The sequence below is a fragment of the Phodopus roborovskii genome, unplaced genomic scaffold (genome assembly GCF_943737965.1).
Source record: "Phodopus roborovskii unplaced genomic scaffold, PHOROB, whole genome shotgun sequence".
Taxonomy (NCBI): Eukaryota; Metazoa; Chordata; class Mammalia; order Rodentia; family Cricetidae; genus Phodopus; species Phodopus roborovskii.
Genome location: NW_026126418.1, coordinates 16,872,468 through 16,892,160, shown reverse-complemented (window position 1 = coordinate 16,892,160; position 19,693 = coordinate 16,872,468). Strand labels below are relative to the sequence as shown.

Here is a 19,693-nt window from a genome sequence, read left to right as displayed (position 1 = left end):
CAGGGAAGGGAAGCTGCAAGTCAGCGATAAAGGCCACAGTCAGTCACTTGGACAGAGAGGCCAGCCCAGATAGGCCAGGCCACCAAGGGACTACCAGAGCCCTAGAAAGCCTCACTAGCAGCAGAGGTGATGCCCAGTAGGAATGAGGGTATTCTAGGATGGGGGAGGCAGCTAGCACTGCATGTTGCACTCTTCTCAGAAACAAAGGCTCACATTCAAATACCAAGAAAAATCAATAGCTGCTGGGTTACAGCCAGCTCACTAGCAGGAGCCTTGGCAGGTTCCAGAACCCCCAAAGTGGGCACCGGATGGCCTCCCAAACCAGCAGGCCACCTGCCCACACCTGCTACAGTTCCCTCTCTAGCTGCCCTTCTGCCCTCTGGACCATCATGGCAGGTTCCTGTAAGTTCCTACTCCACCTCCCTCCCCCAAACCCTTTCCTTTTCTCTCCTCCCCATCCCCCATCTCCCCGCTTCCTTCTCTCTCTCCCTCTCTCCCTGCCTCCCTGTCTCTCTCTCTCCCTCTCAAGTATCTCTCTCCTTTTCCCCTCCCTCTCCCACTCCTTCATTCATACCAGCCTCAAGGCAGGAAGCCAGGATAAAAGCCTCAGGTTCCAGATGAGGAAGGTGACATTCAAAAGATGGAAGGTCATCCAAGGTTGCAAAGGTTACCCTAGGATCCAACCTCTATCATGATTCTAAAGTAGGGTACTTTCTCCAGTCACAACTACACAGGAGGCCATGCTGGGGGCTCCCCACTCCCACCATCTCTCCTTACTCAACAACCAATCCTACAACACATGCATGCCTGACCCACCCAGACCCACTTGCTAGCTAGCTCTGCAATCGGCTTCTCCTCTGGGCCCCTGACAGGAACATACTAGGTTGGGTAGCTACATAAAGTCTAACAGCCAAGCAGGGTCGGCCTCAGCCACTTTCCAACTATGCAGCTTAGACAATGTCCTAGAGGCTTAGTGGTGTGGGCACACCCACACAGATTTTTAGAAGCCAACACTTCCTAAAGGCCCCAGGTGTCTTCTCTGAGTTTCCAAACCTAAACCTTCCTATAATGAAAACCGATGTCTAGAGCTAGGGAGATGGCGCAGTCTGTAAAGCAGTTGCTATGTAAGCATTAAGACCTGAGTTCAGATCCCCAGGACACCCATAAAGCCAGACATAGTCGTGCAGGTCTTTCATCCCAGTGTTCCTATAGCAAGATGGGAAGCATAGAGCAGAGAAAGCAGGATGCTCTCAGGTCAGCTAGCCTTCAAGACATATCTCAAAGGAGGTGCAAGGTTAGGACTGACACCAGTAGTTGTCTGACTCTACACACTGTAACACGCACACACACACACCATACATAGCATACACATGTATATAAAAAGATTTTTAAAAGAAACAAAAACTTGCAAAAGAGTTCACAGCAGTTTCATCTCTAAGAGCCAAGTGGCAAAAACATGTCCACAACTGGAAAAAGGACCAAGGGCACACGTATGGCTCTGTTTACACAAATACAGATCAGGCAAACTCAAAAGAAAAAAATATGAGTGGCTGGGAGGAGGGGGGAGAAGGAAGTCAGGAGTGACTCCAAAGGGTACAGGATTTCCTTGGTGATAATGAGAAAACTCCAGAATTTGGCAGTGATAATGGTTATACAGCCCTAACTATAATATAAAAGAAATGCAACTGTACGTTTCAAAAGGCTGACTTTTATTGTGTGTGAATTAGATGTGAGTGAAACTAGTTTTTCAACTGCTATTACAAATAAAACAAATGCCGGGCGATAGTGGTGCACACACTTAATCCCAGCTCTTAGGAGGCAGAGGCAGTAGGATCTCCATGAGTTCCAGGCCAGCCTGGTCTACAGAGCAAATGCCAAGACAGCCATGGCAGTTACACAGAGAAACCCTATCTTGCAAAACTAAAAAAGGAAAAAATAGAATAAAACAAATGACTACTATGTACAACATGATGCCTCTGAGAGACCATCTAAATCACACAGGACCCTGATCAGCACAATCCTCTCTTGCCATACGGAGTCTGAATTGCCAAGCACTGTACCCAAAATGAGCCGTCTGCATGCAGGTCTGGGCTTCTAACATATATTTGCCCAAAGCAACAGCAATGGTAGTGACGGTAGCTACTGGCTTACTCCCCTGGCCTCACTCTTGTCTCAGTGCTCTTAGAGCCCACCATACCAGTTATGAGTTGAAGCTGTCTCACACCAGCTCAGTTCATCTCTCAGCTAAACTAGAACCTGCTACTGAAAAGAAAAAATACAAACTAGCCCTTTTCCCTCTCCTGTTCTTCCCACTCCTCATGCCATAGTTAGGTTAGGTCAATACCAACAACAGCTGTGCCCAGGATTTCCAGTGCTAAATCCTTGATGACATGATGTCCTCACAGGTGGGAAAAGGTAAAGCTGGTACTAGAAGAAGGTACAGAAGACAGGAGGGCTTGATCATGGCCAGGCAGCACGGGCAAAGCTGGAATCTGACCTATTCTCTTCCACTCTGGGAGTAGAGGCTGCACCCTCTGGAGATTCAGCCAGGGAGGCAAAAACATTCTGCAGACACTGACCAATCACATCATTTAAAAGCTAGATGCTGGATAACAGGGCCCCTCATGTGAACTCTGAAAACCAACAGGGCACACCTGATGAACTCTGCAGCCAGAAATACAATACTTGGTCCAGCTGACTCTGGCTTCATTGATAATTTTCTAGTCCTCCCCACCCCAAGAAAAGTACTGATCATATTCATTTGTTTGTTTTAAAGTAGACATTTTCCATGAACATTAAAAAAAAAGGGTTAAAGTTCAAATCTCAGAACCCACAAGTGGCAATACACATCTGTAATACCCATGCTGTGAGTTGGAGAAAGGAGTCTGACCCAGGAGTTTGCTAGCCAAAATGCATGCTCCAAGTTTAGTAGAAGAGCCTGTCTCAGAATATAAGTACCTCTATACAGGCAAATATACATACATGCACAAACATGCATGTACAACAAATACATGCATACTAAAAAAGATTAAAACAGAATCATTTATCAACCCCTCCTCCCCCCAAAAAAGATGACACAAAACAGACAAAACTGGTTCTATATGAGTCACACATGGTCAGAAAGTAATGTGAAACAGCCACCACACAGCTGGCCTGTCTGAAAATATGAATATTAAATCAAATTTAAAAAACAGTAACACTCAGTGCCAGTGTAGACGTCATGAAACAGGCAGCCTCATACATTCTGATGGTCATGTAAACAAAGCATCTTTCTTTGGAATTTGTTTGGCACGTACAGTCAAATATTAGGATGATGTCTGGAAATTAATTCTGAGTAATCTCTTCTTCATAGAAAAAGCTAGAAGACCTGAAGCTATACACATTTCTGTGCTATTAAAAATGGTGAAAATTTAGCTGCTGCTTAACTGTCAATAGGGGGAAAGTTAAGTGGATTATAGCACATCTACTCTGATGTCTACCACAGCTATTAAAAAACCATGGTCAGGGGCTGGGGAAATGTGTTATGTAAGCAGGAAGACCTAAATTGAATCCCTAGAACCCATGTTTTTAAGAAAGCCAGGTATGAGCCAGTGAGGTAGCTCTTGCAGCCCAAGTCTGACAATCTGAAGTTGATCCCTAGGGGACCCATGGTAGAAGGAAAGGACAGACTCCAAAAATAGAGGTGCCATAGTACACAGGCAACAGAGAGGGAGAGAGAGAGAGAGAGAGAGAGAGAGAGAGAGAGAGAGATTTTTTGTTTTTTGTTTTTTATTTCAGCCTTGAAAAAGTGCCCTTTCTTTCAGTTTTCAGTGAATAGAAACTCATTGTCTCTAAAGGAAATGCATTCTTTATTTATTTACTTACTTATTTGTGATGCCTCATACACGGGATGCAAGCACTATGCCACTAGGCTATATTCCCTGCTCCATGGTGTGTGTGTTATAATTTCCAAGTTATAATTATACTACTGAGTGGACAAGACTTCAGAGCCCCTTTTGATAGGCCTTTCTCAACTATGGATGGGGAAGGGCGGGGCTCTCTGGAAGGTTCCGCTTTGACGCCCTCTATAAGACCAAGTGAATCTGGATGTCTGGGCTTCCCAAACTCCTCATGTGATGTTAATACGCAGCCAGGACTGAGAGTCATGGAGGCCAAATCTCTTTCAGAAACAAGGCTCAGGAAGGAGCATGGCTGTCCAGAGCTACATAGCACTACTGGCAAAGAAGGAAGACTTGGGAGAGTCTGGACTAAAACACCACACATTTATCAGATGCTAGGTCTCAGTCCTTCCTTTCCACTGCTCCCACCCACCCTTCTCCATGTGTCACAAGGATTGAGTTACGTTACTGGCTCCACATTGCTCTTCATATAGATCTGAACGGTGCCAAGACCCAGAACTTGTGATCCTGAAGACCGGCCACACTTCCCTACCTGCCCCAGCTCAGTCCTGCCCCTTCATGACTTCTGTCACCTGCTCAGTTGTGGTGAATTGGCCCCTCTCCCTCAGGGCTTGTATCTTGCTGCAGTATTCGTCTTTAGATCTCTTGGCTCCTTGCTACTCAGGTCCCTCTCTCTCTCTCTCTCTCTCTCTCTCTCTCTCTCTCTCTCTCTCTCTCTCTCTCTCTCTCTCATTATCCTGCTTCATTTTCTCATCTTTATTAATTGTCCAAACCAAACTCAAAATTCTCCTGCCCAACTTTGCAAGTCCTGGAATTACAGGCACAAGCCATTAGGCCCAGCATGAACTGGACATTCCTATACAATTCCTTAAAAAAACAAGATAGTTACAGTTTTATGATTTAGCGTGTGACTGTCTACAAAGCAAGTTAGACATCAACAATAACCAAATTCAACAAACAGGAATGCCACCTTTTGCCTTCCCTGTGGCCATGACAGACATAACTAATCAATCAGCATTCTTTTGTACTGAACCAGGAAAGCCCAGAGAGTTTAAGAATCTATTCAGGGGTCAAGCTGGTTACTAGCAACCATTTCAAGATGGACATGAACTAGGGACCATCTGCATTTCCCTAGCTTCATGTCCCCAAGATTTTTTCCCCCACTGGACATTCTTTGACTAGTAATCATTAACTACCCACTTGCCTAGCAATGAGCTCAGCCTGTGCCGAGGCTGATCAGCCCATGAGATCACATGTTCTATCCCGGAGGGCAGGCTTTGCCTGGTTTCCTGTATCTTGGGCTCTTTGTCCTTTCCACTTTACCCACCCCCGCCCCACTCTTTGGCAGCTGCATCTCCAACATTTACTGACCAGATAGAACATGGGATTAGGCCAGGGAAAAGCCTTACTGTGTTCCTGGAAAAACCTCATCAAAGCAGGTGCCTCTGCTATCACTAGTATTTAAAACAATAACAATGGGAGCAGCTGACATTTATGGAGAGCTTTCTGTGTGCTCAGGGCTCAAACACATTTTCTAAAGGAATCTAGATCACAATCCTCTGAAGTGTTTATTAGCCCCATTTGGCCTGTGAGAAAATGTAGGCTTTGAAAGCTAAGTTCCGGTTGATGAGTAAGTAATAGAGTGGCTAGAGCCGTACAGCTGGCTCTGGGCCAGCCCCTTTGCCTCTGGGCACCTCATCTCTAAAATGGGCGTGATAACTGCAAAGACAAATGAGAGGCCAGCCTAGCCCGTGGCAGTTGGGTGGATACCACAGAATGGCCTTCTAGAATCTGGGTAGTGTCCTGATCAAGTCTGTCCAGAGCTGAGCTGGAAGATGTCTTTCAGATCCTGATAAACCATGTGAACATTGAGTTTGCAGAAACCCAATCCTGCTTCGCTGGCAGGCAGCAAATTTTAAGTGGGTTTCTCCTGCTGCCACACTCCAGCTATCCTCCAGTGTCACAGGCTCTGAAAGCATTCTCTCCCATTGTATGCCCTGAGGCCCCAAACACTCAAAAGGCTCAACAGGGAGCTGATGTGGAGAGAACTTGGCAATGAACCTCTTTGTAATGGGATCTCCCTTTAACAGGGCCTATCTCCTGTGAGGAATTTGGCACATCTGGCCTCACAGCTCCCCTTCACCCCCACCTGCCCACAACAGAGTTCAAAACCATCCTATCATGTAACACAGGCTTCCTGTCCCACCCCCAAGCAAGGTAGTGAAAGTATCAGCCATTCTCACTTGGCAGAGGAGGAAACTGAGGCTGGGAAGCCAAGGGAAAATAAAGCAGAGGCATCCAACACCAAGCGCCAAGACTCCCAAGTTGGACTCACAGTTCTATATACTCACTCGAAGGAGCAGGGTCTGGAGGAGAAGCACCATGTACAAGCTCTTGCTAGTTAGGCTACTGGAGAGAATACAAGTTGATCTTACAGCAATGGAGAAAAGGCCATTCCCCACCAGCACCATCTTACCATGACTTCAGAACAATTACAGAGAACACTGTTCCCCACCAGGGTGGTCCCTCCCTCCTCAACAGACATTGTCAGTAATCTCTAGACATTCACTGTTAGTTGTCACAACTAATAGAGGAACATTACTGACACCCAGAAAGCAAAAGCATAAAATGCCACATCCTACATCCTACCTGCCTTCGGAAACAAGCTGTCCAACCCAAATTAGTAATGGTGCTGAGGTTAAGGAGCTCTGTGCTAAAGGGAAAGAAGCCAATGTCACTCAGCCCAACCATAGAGCTGAGCAAGTACAAAGCCTACCTGCCAGGCTCCAAAGAAAGTCAAAATCAAAAGAAAATTCAAAGCCAACATCCCGTGTGCCTCTTCCTGAAGAAATTGTAGGCTGGAGATAGCATGTGGTCAGATGGAGACTGAGGTTCTGAGTCTCTCCCACCCCCAACATGCCATCTCAAGTAAGATTTCTCACTGCTCTCCACACAGCAGGATCTGGTAGTCTCTCCAGCCAACAAGTGCTAAGACTGGTAGAAGTTGCTGAATACACCCTGGGTGCAGGACAACCCTCAGCAAGTCTTCTGTGTCACGCAGCAGTCCTAGGTGTTGTGCAGCAGAGTAAGGAGGGGTACTTATAGAAGAACCTGCCCAAGCGCCAGGATCTTCTCGTTTGATCCTATCTCTGTGGCCTGGCACTTCTACCATTTCCAAATGAAGCCACATATTCTGGGGGGGGGGGGGGGTAACAGTACTTGGGCAAATGGTAAAGTCACATGGCTACAAGTGAAAAATGTGCGCCTGGATCCATGCTGCTAACACTAAAGCTCTTCCCACGTGCCTCTGGGATGCCCTCATGTCATGTCATCTGTGTCAACATTCAAGCAAGCGCTATAAACCCCAAGTTCACTCACAACAGGAAGGCCGAAGAGCCAAACTCAATGAAACTATGTCATTCATTTGATCAGCACCAAGGCCCCCAAAAGTCAGACAGCCTTTACTGCTTCTAGCTCCAAGTTCTAAAACCCACAGCAAAGAGACTCTTGTCCTCCATGGTTTAGAGAGACATGTCTCTCCTGTCACGTGCTTAGAACACTGAATATGAACTCATCATCCACCTGAGGACAACCATTAAACCCAGCTGTCCTCCCAGGAGACGCAGGCATGCCCTAGCCAGTGTATATGACACTGCCCAGCTCACCTTTGTACCCTAAAAGAAGCTCACATGGAGGTATGAGCCTCAGTTTCCCACTCTGTGCCACATACAAGGATTAAATGAGTCAGCATGTACAAAGTGCTGACAATACTTCATATCAAATATAATGAGGTGACTACTTAGTTCAATTATTTCAATTTATCCTAAGACCAACATCAAAGAGGTCTGTTTATCTGAGTAATGTGCGCATGGTGTGTGTGTGTGTGTGTGTGTGTGTGTGTGTGTGTGTGTGTGTGTGTCTTTCAAGCAGGATTTCTCTGTGTAACACCTGGCTATCCTAGAACTGGCTCTGTAGTCCACACTACCATCAAACTCAGAAATCTGACAGCCTCTGCTTCCTGAATGCTGGGATTAAAGATGTGGGCCATTACTGCCTGATATGTGTGTGTGTGTGTGTGTGTGTGTGTGTGTGTAATTTTTTTAAATGAACTTGGGTAAGAAGAACCACAAAAACAAACTTTGCTCAAATATATCATAATGGTACCTATTATAATCTGATTTTTTAAAAAATAAAAACATAGAAGCTGGTGGAGAGATGGCTAAGCAATCAAGATCACTGGCTGCTCTTGCATTGGACCTGTGTTTGATTCCCATCACCCACATGATGGCTCACAACCATCTATAACTTCAGTTCCAGGGACCCAACACCCACTGCTGGCCTCTGCAGGCATGCATGTGACACACAGACATACATGCAAGCAAAATATCCATACATATAAGATAAAAATTAAATTTCTAATTTAAAATAATAAAAATTTATAATGTAAAAATAAATGAATAAGCATGTGGATGGAATCAACTTGAGAAATGGGGTTAGAACAGCCACCTGACACTTAGATGGCTTGGCCCGGCCCCAAGCAAATGAGTTCTGTGCTGAGGGTAGCATGAGCCAGTGGACGGTAGTGGCTTCCCAAGGCCTCGTTTAAAATACACAAGGCTAAGATGCTGCTCAATTCCAGCATTTGCCTAACATGCATGAGGCCCTGGATTTGATCCTTTGTCTCCAAGAAGAGGATAAATAAAATTGAAAACAATGAAGCAGATAGTAACTGTAGCTCTCTACCAAACACAGCTACCAAAATGCCAAGCAATGACCCATGGTTTCTTCCACCAAGATCCTCTGGCAGCACTAAACTCAGGCCTCACCAGACTCACAACCCTGTGCCTAAGCCCCTCTCTAGAATTTAGTCCTTCCTGCCCAGCCCATGGTGGCTTCCAGCTTCATATGACACAATGGCATGAGTAAATGAGGACCTTACACGGGTATCTGACTGTCACTGGAAACACTGACTACTACCTCCTTCCCTCACAGGGCACCTCCCACAGTTCACACACTGAGAGTTGGGTTTGGGGGGTCTGGAAATTTTATGGGGGGGGCTTGAAAAATACTTTTCAAGCAATACATATACACACACACATGCGCACGCGCACACACTTTCAACCACTTGCTGCAGTAGCTTCACAGTGCAGGGCTTACCAGTAAACTCAACTATTTTCTGTTCTATCATTTTTAGTGCTGGGTAAAACTCATTAAATTTTTCTCTATAGTCAGTTTTAAATACACTGCCTCTGGTTTTCTTTCTTTTTAGGGAGTAGGAGCGTTGGGACTATGTCTCACTCTGTAGCCCAGGCTACAGAGTTAAACCTAGGAGTGAAACCTAGGGCGTGGCACATGTTGGTCACCAGGCCTTTCCTTTGGTTTCCTTATGTTTTGTTGAGACGGGATCTAAGCAAGCCCTGGTGAGCTCACTGTGTAGACCAAGCTGGCCCTAAGCTCACAGATATCAGCCTGCCTTTGGTCTTTGAAACTTCACTATACTTGTTCTGGAAGGCATTAAATTCAAACCATACAAATACCTTAAGTAATAATGACAAACTCAAAGAGATGCCAAGTGGTAATTTAAACAGGAATGACATTCAAAGGCTCACTATTTAAATGTTTGGCCCATAGGGAGAGGCATTGTTAGGAGGTGTGTGGCCTTGTTGGAGTATGTGTGACCTTGTTAAAGGAAATATGTCACTGTGGAGACAGGTTTTAAGGTCTTATATGCTCAAGCTAGGCCTAGTGTGACAATCTCCAGCTCCTTCTCCAGCACCATGAGACTGCATTTCACCATGCTTCTAACCACGATGATAATAGACTGAACTTCCAAAATGTAAGCCAGCCCCAATTAAATGTTTTCCTTTAAGAGTTGTCGTGGTCACAGGGTCTCTTTATAACAATAAAAGCCTAGGAAATGCTGTTAGGTTTGATGAGTTCATGTGTGTGTAAACCATCTATAAACTATAAAATTTTTCTTAATTTTAAACAGTAAGTGATGATAATGTCTCAGCAAAATAAAATGATCCAACAGCAATGAACACCCAAGGAGGGAAGAGGTACTAAGCATTAGAGGAGACAGCCCAGTGTCACATAGCTAGAAGAAGAGTGAAGCTAATTCCAAAGGCCGTGAACTGAGTTCTGGGAAGTAGACCCCTCAATTTCCAAAGGAATCTGCACACAGGACTTCCAGCAGTCTGCTCAGAAGAGCCCACAACACAGCGGGCAACAGGAAATGCACACTGTACCCGGGCTGCCTCTGTGGAAACAGGTGGCATATTCAGAGGCTACTGTCACAGCCACCCATCTCCCAGCAGCCAAGGATTATGTCTTTACACTTTTCATTGGTAGCTTAAAATAACTCCTCTTGACTCCACAGAAAACATAGCCAGTGACAGGAGGTGGGCACGGCTGGAGCTGGCCCAGCCACAAGATAAACAGAAATGCTCAAACCAAGACAAAGAGAATCCTGGGTTTTTAATGGACATAATATCCCTCTGCTCCTTTTTGGGCTTGGTTCATACCCTAAGGTCACTTACCCTGTATTAATTCAAATCTACACACTTACTAAAAGAGAAATATAATTTAAATGGTGCTATCAATCTCCACTACTCCACATCTCACATTTTAATACATTCATGGGGGGTTGGGTATGAATGTGCACAGACTGCATAATCTGTGATAGAGTAACTCTCTTTTTTGTTGCTGTTTTGTTTTGTTTTTGGAGACAGGGTTTCTCTGTATAACAACCATAGCTGTCCTGGAACTTGCTCTGTAGACCAGGCTGGCCCCAAACTCAAGAGATCTACCTGTCTCTGCTTGCCCAGTGCTAGGATGAAAGGCATGGGCCACCACCATCCAGCTGGATTTGATCTCTTAAATCCAATTTCAAGAGATCCTATAGCATAATTTTGTCTCATAATTATGATATCTCCCTTAACTTTAGAATCTATCTTTAAGTAAGCACATCAGTATTTTATAAAATATTGTTCTAGTTCTATCTATTTACAAGGCAAAATGTGATCTCAATTAACTTCTACAATGGCCCTAAACAAGAAGCATCAATATTACCAGTACTGTAGAGATACAAACATCAAGGGTCAGAAAGGTCAGGGCAATTGCCCAGAAGTACACAGCTAGTTAGGTGACAGAGTCAAAACACCAACTAGGCAGGCCACCTCTAAGTCATCTGCTTTCTAATGATCTGAGACCCTAAGGAATTGGGGTTGTACCTAAAATAATTAGGGGAAAGCTGGTTTGCAACAGAATGAGAGTGTAAGATTTCATTCCCTTGATTTTTCAAAGAGCATGAACAAATTAACAAAAACACAATTTTTGATGCCTGTGTGTGCACATGTGTGCATGGATGAACAGGTACAGAGGTGCACGGGTGCATGGGCATGTGAGGGCAGAGGATGAAGTAGTGTCTTCTGTTCTATCTCTATCTACCTTATCTTTTGAGACAGGGTTTTCCACTAAACCCAGAGCTCACTAACTGGCTACCCTGGCAAGCCAGCAAGTTCTAGGGATCCACCCGCCTCCACCCTGCCCCTTCTTCTTCCAGAAATAGGGTTACAGACATCTATCCAAAATTATGTGAATATGATTGCTCTCTCTCAAAATACTCTATTTACTATTTGTAGCCTCAGTTGAGCACAGGTAACTGAAACCTCAGAAAGCAAGACCACAACAGACACAAAAGACCAACTGTGCACAGGTTTACACTGGAGGATTTCTGGCCTGGGCTTCAGAGGCGATTTTTAAGAGTCCAGAGGCTTGAGATGTAGCTCAGTGGAGAGTGCTTGCTCGACACATGAGAGACCCTGGGTTTCAACCACAAAAAGGGGGAAAAAAAATAATCCACTCTGAGGAGTTCATTAAAAACTGAGTATGGCAAGGCAGGATGATACCTGCCTTTAATTCTAGCACTAGGGAGGCAGAGGCAGGTAGATCTTTGAGTTCAAGGCCAGGCTGGTCTATGTAGTGAATTCCAGGCTAACAAAGTCTACACTGCAAGACCCTGTCTGAAAAACAGAAAAAGAAGGAAAAGGTCTGAGCATGGTGGTATGTACCTGTAAACCTCCACTAAGGAGACTGCAACAAGAGGAACACAAGTTTAAGACCATTCTTGGATGCATGGTGGGCTCCTGTCTCAAAAAAAAAAAAAAAAACACCAACGAAAAGCCTACTAAACGGTCTACAAAACTCCATATTCCACATGTATTCATTCCTTCTACTAAGGGTCTTGTTACCAGACATCAATAGAGACAAAGAACACTGCTCTTAAGTTTTAATACTCACACAGGTATTCAGAGGGAATGAGATTACACTGAGCTCTCCCCTGACACATCTACCCAGAAAAACAACCACCCCACTCCTACCCTGGAGAAGCAGCTAATTTGTGACATAATAATGGCATTGTCTGCTCAGGCCTCAGAAATGGCAGCAGGATACAGCAGGATAACAGGAAGAAGGAAAAGTGGAACTGAAAATTATTTGCGTGTCTAAAATTAGAGCTTCTGTGGGAGCCTGCACTGCTGGTCTTGTCGCTACTACTTCCAACCCCGGCATTTCCATGCCATGGAAATGCTGAGACAATAGGATGACTACAGCTGTCACTAATAAGGAAGTAATAGCAAGCTTCCTACAGCTCCTGTCCTCTAAGGGGTCACCAGAAAAGCCACTGGAAAGCCAGCCAGCCTGACTAGATGGTGATAAACCTGCCGTGGCGAGATTTCTGACACTCCTAGGGGTCTCCACCCAGGCCAGGGACTCTCTGCCTCCTCACCATTCCCTCTCTGGCACGTCCAGCTCTTTCTCTGAAGGAACAACAGGGCTGACACATGGGCAACATCACCACTGTGGCTAGATAGCTGACAGCAAATAGCTGGCAGCAAGCTAAATCATGAGAGCAGGCTCTTATTCCCAGGATCACTCTGGGACTGGTCCCCAAATTAAGCATTTATCATTGTGTAATTTCACAAAAACTACCTCATACTTTACATGACCATTTACTGAGACCACTTACTCAGATTCATTATTATATTTAAACGACCCTATATGCAGCCTAGCCTGCCTATACACATGGGCTTGACAATTTACAAATTGTTTGTTGTTTATTTTTGTTTGTTTTTTTCAAGACAGGGTTTCTCTGTATTGCTTTGGAGACTGTCCTGGAACTGGCTCTGTAGACCAGGCTGGCCTCGAACTCACAGTGATCCCCCTGCCTCTGCCTCCCGAGTGCTGGAATCAAAGGCATTCGCCACCAACGCCCAGCAACAAAAACTGTTTCACTAACTAAAATAATTCCTAAAATATTTAAAAAATAAAATAAAAACTTCTTGAGAAACATTAGGCAATATGTGTTCCAGAAACTAATGACTTGAAGCCCTGTTTCTTCCCTCCCCATCCTGCAATGCCCCCACAACAGCAGTGGCCACTGCCAGCAATGGATCAGGCTTTAGGTTTAACTAGACAGTCTGTCCTTCTATCTTATTTGATTCCTCCACCACCCAGCTAAGCAGGAAGTATTAGTTCCATTTCCCAGATAAGGAAATGAAGAGTCACAGAGGGTGACTGGCTTGTCTACTGTTCATGGAGCTACTAAGTGGCAGAGCAAAACCCACACCCATGTCCTCCACATTCAGTTTGTCCACACCAAGGCAGGTGTGCCTTTGTATATATACTCAGGATCCAAAGAAACATTAGTAGCCAAGTGGGACCTGAAGGTGTCAATTCCACATGATTTGGGGCACAAAGAATCCAAAATAACTCCCAGCCCTATCAAGCCCACACTCCTGTCTCTTGCCTCCAAGTCTGGCATCAGTGTTCAGTTACACACTGAAAACCTTGAAAACACATCACTTCTACAGCACAGGACATTAAAATGGGGTAATGGAGGCCTGGCTCCACTTATGACTCTTGGGGAATTGTGAACTTCAGTTTTCTCACAATAAAATGAGAACATAAGCAGCAGCTACCACCAGAACTTCTGAAATGGTCAAATGAGATAATGCATTAAAAGCCCTAACACAGTACCTACCACACCTAATGCTACCTATTAATTATAATATTATCGGTGGCATGATGTTAGAAGGGAAATACACAGAAAATTGCATCTTATCCGGCACTCAAAATAATTCCCCTGGCCAAGAAGTGAATGAACTAAGAAGTAATTACTTATGATGCACTGGCAAAAGCCAGGCTACAGCCATCCAGCAACTCGGCCTCAGCCTCAAGCATCACTTTTAGGAGCTAAATAACCTCTTTGCTGACCAAAATTACCCACTCTGGAGCCAGGATTCTCTCTGCTCAGGAAAACTTGGTTATTCCTGGTCATCTTTGTCCTGGGGCTGAACTTGAAGTTAACCCAAAGTCACAGACTAACCATAAACCAATTTGCTCTGTTTTCTTAAACTGTCTGCAAACAAAACAGAATCGAATCCCTGGGCTTTCCTTTGTTGTTCTGAAGCAAAATAAAGTCACTCCTGTGAGAATTTAAAAAGCAGTTATAAAAGAAGCCAAAATATTTAGTGTGTATACTCTGGTTGAAATAAGAAAGCAGGCAGGCTGATGGATTAGCCACAATACATAAAGACACAAACTTATCATCCACCAGGAAGCAAGAAGACAAAGCAAAAGGGAACCCTGGACCACCAAGTGGCTACCATTGCTTTTGTTTTGTTTCTATTACTACTACTACTACTACTACTACTATTTTAAAGCAGAACTATACCTAACACACACATAAACCAAAACTAGTGTGTAAAAATGTACCAGAAAGGGATGGTTAAGACAGCACAACTAAGAAAGTCCTCGCCCTACAGTCATCTCGGACTGTTCTTCCTGTCTTGGAGAGAGGGAGTGAGATGCCAGTTTCAAAAATGGCTTTTTCAGGCCTACTAAGTACTGAGCCTTCTGGCACCTCAGTTCTCCAGGTTCCACACCCTGTCCTCAGTAGTGTCCAAAAAGACCTGGGTCTTTTCTGTGACTTCTCCTTTTTTTTCCTCCACTTAAATAAGACAGCCTCACAAGACCAATCAACTATTAGAAAGAACATCAAATATATGCCCCCTTATTTCCTACACAAATAAATTCCAAAATTACCTAAAATCTGACTTTTAAAAGATTTATTGTCTTTATTTATGTGTATGTGTGTCTAACTATGTGACTGTCTGTCATGGATGTGTGGGTGCCTGTGGAAACCAAAAGAGAGGGTCAGAGCCCCTGGAGCTGGACATAGTTGTGAGCCTGGTCTAATTGACTTTTAAACTCAATTTGTAAGCAGTTTGGGGCATACACAATAACACAGCACTGTACCCATAGAGAAAACACAGCCAAAGATACTAGGCACAGGCTGGACACCCAAGTTCTACTCCTGGCTTTTTCATAATCCTATCTTGCCAAGAAACTTCAGCACATCTTCTCTCAACTCCAACATTCTCATCTAAGAGTTATGAAGAGTTTGAACTGTCTCCAAACCCTGGAGCTATCTATCGCCAAACTCTCAAAACTAAAGAGGCAGAGGCAGGCAGATTTCTGTGAGTTCAAGGACAACCTGGATTATATAATGAGTTCTACCAGAGAGGGCTGGCTACATAAAGAAACCCTGTCTCAAAAAACAAACAAAATGGGGGTTAAGATTAAGGAAAAGTGTGAATATGCATATCAGCATAACACACAAGTATGGATGCATACACCTGTACGCACATGAGGCAGAGGACACTGAGCCTTCTAACCTATCACATCATCTTATTCCTTTCAGACAGGGTCTCTTACTGAATCTAGAGCTAGGCTGGTAGCCAACAAACCCCAGTGTTCTTCTTGCGTCTACTCTCTGCAGTACAAGGGTTCCAGGCACATGTAACCGCAAGCCACATCTAGAAATTTGATCTCAAGTCCTCACACTTGTGCAGCAAGAACTCACACTCAATGACCCATCCTCCCATCCCCTGAAACTCATTTTGAGTCAATTCTAAAGTTGAGAACTGAAGATGTAACTCAATGGTAGAGCACACACACCCACAAACACACACACACACACACACACAGAGAGAGAGAGAGAGAGAGAGAGAGAGAGAGAATTTCCCACCCTGGGTTCCAACCCCAGCACCACAAGAAAGAGTCAGGGTGGGGCTCCAATTCCCTGTAATAGTCACCATCAAAATGAAACTGCTGAATGTGAGCTTTTGAAGATATTTCTTCACAAAACCTTTTACATTTCCTATTTTGTAATAAATCTAAAAACAAGAATATGAAGACAGTACTCTTGGGTTTCTACAGAATCAGCTACAGAGGAAGGAAATAACCAAATACAAGGCAAGTGGAGAGTAGCAATATGCTAATGAAACACAAGAAAGGATTGAGCAAGAAATAAATTTACCCAAGATACTTTTTGCTGATTCAGAGCACAGCTTGCAACTTCTATAGTTGAAACAAAAGTGTGTGTGTGTGTGTGTGTGTGTGTGTGTGTGTGTGTAGTTAAACTAAAGGTAATGTAGATCAAATGTTTCTATAGGACAAGAGAATATCAAGACAGGGCCATCCCTATACATGGGAGGCAGAGGCAAATGAATCTCAATGAGTCTGAAGCCACCCTATTCTACGTAGTGAATTCCTGGGAAAGGCGGCTGGGGGACTTCAAGCATGAAGCAGTTCTTTTTCTTTAGCATCAAAGGCTTAAGTGCATGAACTTCTTATAGGGACAGGATGAAACCAGCCCTCACACACCATTCCTTAACGTTAATTCCATCTGGTAAAGCATTATCTGAAAAGTGAATTTTTTATATCTACAAAAATTTCAGACATGTCCAACTGAAACCCTACAGACAATTCTACAAAACAATGACCTGGCCCCCGTTCTTCAGATGCTTTTCATTGAAGATGGAGGGGAGGGAAGAGAGGGCACATTCAACTTTGATGTTTCATTAGACACTGGCACTCATCTCACACCTACTCCAGTAAAGAATTATTTGCTGAAGGTCACACCACTTTCCAGAACTCCCTGAGACTTGGGCAAATCCTGCTTGCTGAGTGAGGGCAGCCCCCAGACCCAGGCTCCCTTCTTCTGCCTGCCTGCTCTGCCGCCCAAGTGCGTATGTTTCCTCTTAGACAATCCTACATGTGTGCGTGCAGTTTTCCCTTGAAACCAGGTTCCATCCCCAGCCAATACTTCATTGGTGTTTCACTGTCTGCTTGGAGCTGGTATCTATAAAGTAAGTGAGATTTTCATTAGCAAAAAGCAAGGCATCCTCCAGGCCACTTTCTGCTGCAGGGTTCAAGACCACAGCCAGCTCCCAGAAAGCTGTGGGGCAGAACTCGCTTGCTCAGCCTCCCGAAGCACCCCACGGGGTGATTCCACTCTTTCACTTCTCTCCCTCACTTCCCTATCTGCAAAATGGGAATATCTCCCAACTGCCCTGCATCACACACATCCCTCACCATGGAAATACCACAAAAAGGAAAGATCCAATATTCGAGGCGCAACATTACTGAAAAAGTGAAGCAAGGGGGAAAAAATGGTTCGGAGGGACAGGGGTTAGCTAGCACCCACAAAGCACCAATACACACCTAGAAGAGCCAGCACCATCTCGGGCGTGATGATGAGAACAAGGCCGGCAGCCTCAAGGGACGCCTTTGAGCGGCCACCTTGGCAAGGCTGGGAACTTTCCCCACAAACAGCGCCCTCCACCCTGAGGTCCCGCGCTTAGCCCACCGCCCGATTGCCCTGCGCCAGGCCCTGTTCCTGAGCACCGGGCCACCGCCACTACCCTTCCGCTCAAACCCCAGAGCCCCTCCAAGCCATGTCGGAGGTCGGCCTCGGTACGGCCAGGCCGGCCCTGCTCCGCATCCACAACCCTCCGCAAACACGCCCCCTCCGGCCGCCTCCGGCGCGCGAGCTGGGCCCGCGCTGGCCAGACGTGACCAGCTCCGGCCTGCAGCCCACGCGGGGGCTTCCGCAGAGTCTGCGGGGACCGCGGGAACACCCTGGGGGCCCCAGGATCCCGCCCTCCCCTTGGCACCCGGCAGCCGGAGAAGGGGCTCGGTGGCGGGAGCAGGAGGCCGGCCAAGATCCGCAACAAACCCCTCGAGAAGGAAGGCTCCCAGCACTGCGATCCACAGCACCTTACCGGGTAATCCTCGAGCGGATGACACACGGGCAGGTGCAGGGGATGCCAGTCTGGCCCTCCCGCCACACGCCCAGGCCCACCCCAAGGCTTACCTGGCCCAGGCGTAGCAACAGCAGCAGCGGTAGCAGCGCCCAGCGGAGCCCGGGCGAGCGCGGGGGTGACCGCGTCTCCAGCGCCGCGGGCTTCATGCCCTGCGCGCCCTGGAACGTGCCCGGGACGCGCCCCGCCGTGTGCCCGAAGCCGGGCTCCCTCGTCTCCGCCTCCGGCCACCGCCTCCGCCTCCTTCTCCGCCAGCCAGTCCGCCTAGTCCCCGCTCCGCCCGCCCCGGGCTTCCCCGGGGACATGGCAGCGGCGGCGGCGGCGGCCACACGGCGGAGCCTAGCGCGCTTGGCGCGGAGCGGCCGCGGCCCTAGACACGCAGGGGCTTCGCGGGGCGGAGCGAGCGACGCCCACCCCCCGCGCGTGGCGCCGGGCTCCCGGCTCCCGCGGCCTCGGCTGCTCCCTCTGCCTCCTCCGCGCGTCATGCGGCTCCGGCTGCAGGGAGCCGCGCCGAGCGCTCGGCCCCCTCTCCTCCCCTCCCCCTCTGAATATTCATCGCTTCCTCCCGGCCGGGCGGGCCAGGCGACTGCGGTGCTCCGCGGCCCCTCGCCGCCCTTTCGCCGCGGCCCCCGCCCCCAGCGAGCTGGCGGCGGGCGGGGAGTGGGCGGTGGCGGGCCCGGTGCACGCTCAAGAGTCTCCCCTCCCGCGGCCAGAGGAAGCGCCCCCTCCCTGCCCGCCCAGCCCTCCCACATTCCTGGGACTCGGGACCCGGGACGCTGTTCCACTGTTCCAGAGCCACTCGCCAGTGCAGATGGGTCACTACAGACTCCCCAGCCTGGGACTCGTTCCCTGACCCCTGGTTGAGTGTGCCTCTTGCCCAGGTCACAGCCAGGCTTGCTTCTAGACCGCAATCCGGTGAAGCCTGGCCCGTGGCTGGGTTTTGGAGGGAGTGGATGAACCCCGAAACTATTGGAAGCACACCATGCATTCTGTTCTTTTCCCCAGACATTGGACCCGGACAGAAGCTGGTCCAGTGATTAAAGCCCCAGCTGTGGCATGTGGCAAGCCCAGCTGTGCTATATACTAGCTATTTAATCCATGTTGTGTAATCTGGAGTGAGAGGCTTCACCTCGCTGGACCACCCTTTGCTCTGGTATAAATGGAGATACTACTGGTACCTGTCTACAGAGACTTGGCTAGCAATTAAATGAGATCATGGGTAAAGTCCCAGAGAGGGTGGGATACAAAGTGAGCCCAGCTGGCAGCTGTCATCACAAGACCTGATCTGAAAGGAGTTAGACTACCACGAATATTGCTACTGTGCCCAGACTCGCAAGAGGAAACTGAAGAGCCCAATCCACTGTGCCAAGAAGTAATGAGAGAATACCAAACCAAGGCTTGCTAGGAAGGGAGAGATTGAGTCCAACCAATGGAAGAGGTGACACTTGAGCTGGGCTTTGAAGGGTGGTTGGGTTTCACCGAGTAGATAGAGGGGAGCAGTGTGACAGGAAGTGGGAGCAACTTGGGGAGGGGGGGACAGATGCTTCATCAACCTTGGCCTTCTAAGAAACAGGAATAGGAGGCTGAAAATTCTATTTGGGAAAACAAGTGGCCAAGATTAAAAAA

At 46.9% G+C, this 19,693-nt stretch overlaps 1 protein-coding gene across 1 annotated transcript in view; it reads right to left on the bottom strand.

The window, feature by feature from the left end:
- The window catches only part of LOC127221814 (translation initiation factor IF-2-like), a 114,552-nt gene that overhangs the window by 90,612 nt on the left and 4,247 nt on the right, over positions 1 to 19,693 (bottom strand). Inside the window, exon 2 of the mRNA XM_051183809.1 lies at positions 18,121 to 19,000. Within this exon, the coding sequence (XP_051039766.1) occupies positions 18,121 to 19,000 (880 nt within the window). The remainder of the gene's footprint in view (positions 1 to 18,120; positions 19,001 to 19,693) is intronic.